The sequence below is a fragment of the Naegleria gruberi genome (genome assembly GCF_000004985.1).
Source record: "Naegleria gruberi genomic scaffold NAEGRscaffold_174, whole genome shotgun sequence".
Taxonomy (NCBI): domain Eukaryota; phylum Heterolobosea; class Eutetramitea; order Acrasida; family Naegleriidae; genus Naegleria; species Naegleria gruberi.
The window spans coordinates 2,564-5,505 of record NW_003163162.1 but is presented as its reverse complement, the minus strand read 5'-3'; the positions used below and the strand labels follow the sequence as shown (position 1 = coordinate 5,505).

Sequence of the window (2,942 nt, the reverse complement as noted above, 5' to 3'; positions counted from 1 at the left end):
GCTTGAGAACGGATGTGGGGACTTTGTATCTTGACAGGAAAATATTGTAATGGGTAGGTCCTTCTTGAATATTATGGTTGGAGTTCATGAATAACGAAACAATAGTAGTATTAGACGAACTCATCGTCTATTTCTTCCTCCCAAGCAAACTGTTCATCATATTCATCGACTAGATAAATATTATCGTAGGTGAGATGAGATAATTGACTTGCAAGAGGTGTTATGTTTAGCAGTCGAGAAGGAATTGAGCAATTAGGAAGCGTGAGCTTTCTTAACCTTTTCAGTTTTGTTGGATTTGAGAGACAGAATTGGATGTTATCTTTGGTAATTTGGTTATTATCTGCAATACTTAATTCAATCAAGTTTTGAAGAGAGTTTGATTCATGCAAGGAAATAATACTTTTCCCAGTCAATCCAGTGTCGTCCAAGAGTAAAATTTCCAGATTTTTCATATTTTCTCCTGAAACAATACAATCAACACCTTTGTCTCCTTATAATTCAATCTCAAATATTTTAACTTTGTAAGGTAGGTGCTTTGAGTTTGTACAGATATATCCTGGCATGGATTTAAGGGAGAGATCGGTAAGGTGTGTAATGTACTTCCCACTAACTAGTGGCATGATGTGTCTTTCTTCAATAGTTGTACAATCAGAGATGTGCAATTGGGTTAGATTTGAGAAAGTTGGATTATTTGCAAATGTCACTCTGCTAAACTATCAAGGTCTTCCGAGTTTCTTGCCTTCATAATCACTTTGCTAGGGACAAGAGCACTTGCACGAAACCACACGGAACAAACTCTGCATGCACACCCAATGCTAGGTACTCTATCATCACAGCCAAGACATCCTCATTCAAATGCTGTATGTTGGTCATTTATTTTTTATTGGAAATAGTAATGTTTACAATAAATCAAAAGAGATTCAAACTGATTCTGAACCAAACAGACGTCTGGAGGAGATACAATTTAGTATCTTACCTCCTGCCCAGATTGGGCACATCCTTGACCTTTTTCGCTTCATCCCAACAACGATCAAAAGACAGCAGAAATGGAGGTTGGTTAAAATTCGCCAGAACTGAGAGCCAAGCCTTTTTAAAAAAATGCCACAAGATAAAAGTGAACTCGATGACCAATCATCATTTGTTGGAGGTAAAGTACGTACTAATCAGGATAGTGGTGTTGGGTTTAACACTTTAACTATCAATGCTAGTCCCCCACAGCAACAAGCGAGCGATTCTATTTCTAACATGAAGGAAAATCTAATCACGGAGGTGAAGAATAATGATGAATTATCTGCAGCATCTACTCTTGCTGTTCCGAACATTGATTGTGGAAGTAATACTACAAAGATGCCAACAACAAGTACTCTCGTTGTGGATGATATCATTAAAAATAGGAGGAATATTGATGATAAAAGGTCTCTTGAAAATCGAGGAACGAGAACAGCCAGCCTGTCAATGCCAACAACTAATTATTTATTTCCATCATCAAAAAGTAACTTAATTCCAATATTACCAAAAACTAAGGATCAGGAAAAAGAGAAAATGCAGAAAAACAAACTAACTTTTCAAAATTCGAGAAATTCTCTTTTTCAAAACTCTAACAAAACAACTTACACAAAAGTTGAAATGAACAAACAATCTAACGATAAGAGAGGACAAACAAAAATAGATCACCAGCCCAAAAATCTAGAATCGCCCTCATTAGCATCAATTGTTTTAACACCAAATACTCCTAACTCGGTATCTAATGTCAATATTGAAACAGACGAATCAGAAATTAACCCAATACTGGAATCAGTACCATTCTTTATATTTTTAAAAATTGGAATACTCAAGGAAAACTCAGAACCTAAATATTTAGAGGCTTATAGGGCTCTTTCTCAACAAAACCTATTCTTTATGACCTCTTGGTTTAGGTATTTTGGGATATATTTCGTTTTAGTATTTTTAACAATGTACAAGCTTTCAGGATGCGAACAATCTCTAGCTCTGTACTTTGCAACTTTTGCAGTGGAGGTTTTTAGTAATCTTTATCTGAATTATTTAACATGCTGTAAATCTCCAACTAGGGCAAGGAAGAATGTAATTCATTTATGCAGAACAGTTCTGTCAACCTCTTATGGATTCATAATGCAAATGTATTACACTAAGCTATCCATATATATATTGACAATACTCAAATTAATAATTTCTTGTCATATTTTTGGAGACCATCTTATCACCTCCTTAATATCTACAGTAATTTTCGTATCTGGTTCGCTTATTCCAATGATGATTTTGGGGTATCCAATAGAATCTATAGTAAGCAACGGGATAGTAATGACTTCCATAGCCATTATGTGCTTGTTCTTTTCAAAAATATATGCAGAAGAAAAAAGATATCATTATAAACAAAGGTTTGCTTACATGCAGGAAAAGTATTTGAGCAATGAGAAGACTCACATGATTGCAAATATTTCACATGAAGCAAGGTATGTATTACCAGTATCAGTTCGAATTAATTCAAATTCACATTTTGGAATTGTTTTAATTATTCCTATGTAGAAATCCATTGCATGGTATTATTGGAGCTTCAACAATTTTGAGACATGATATGGAAAAGAACAGTCATTCAGATAAAAGAAAAAAGAGAGGAAGAAAGAACAGCATTTTACAATCACCTTCTCATTCACCAATGAATGCAAAGAATGGATTTTTGCATGTTTCAAATGATGATGGACACTATTCGAGTGATTGTGAATCTTCATGTGGAGATTCAACAGCTGAACAACCGTATCTTGAATTGGTGAATGATATTTATAATAATGCCAATTTGTTACTTCACATTTTCAGTACTTCACTTCAAATGACAAGTCTTGAAATGGGAAATATCAAATTGAAGAATGAACCATTCAATTTACTGGACACAATTGAATCAGTAATTTCAGTATTTTATAATATTG

General features: G+C 34.2%; 1 protein-coding gene across 1 annotated transcript in view; it reads left to right on the top strand.

Moving 5' to 3' along the window:
- Positions 1-1,098: 1,098 nt before the first annotated feature.
- The window catches only part of NAEGRDRAFT_76511 (uncharacterized protein), a gene marked incomplete at both ends in the record, with an annotated part of 3,464 nt that continues 1,620 nt past the window's right edge, over positions 1,099-2,942 (top strand). Inside the window, 3 exons of the mRNA XM_002668525.1 lie at positions 1,099-1,916; positions 2,397-2,471; positions 2,545-2,926. Coding sequence (XP_002668571.1) covers positions 1,099-1,916; positions 2,397-2,471; positions 2,545-2,926 — 1,275 coding nt within the window. The remainder of the gene's footprint in view (positions 1,917-2,396; positions 2,472-2,544; positions 2,927-2,942) is intronic.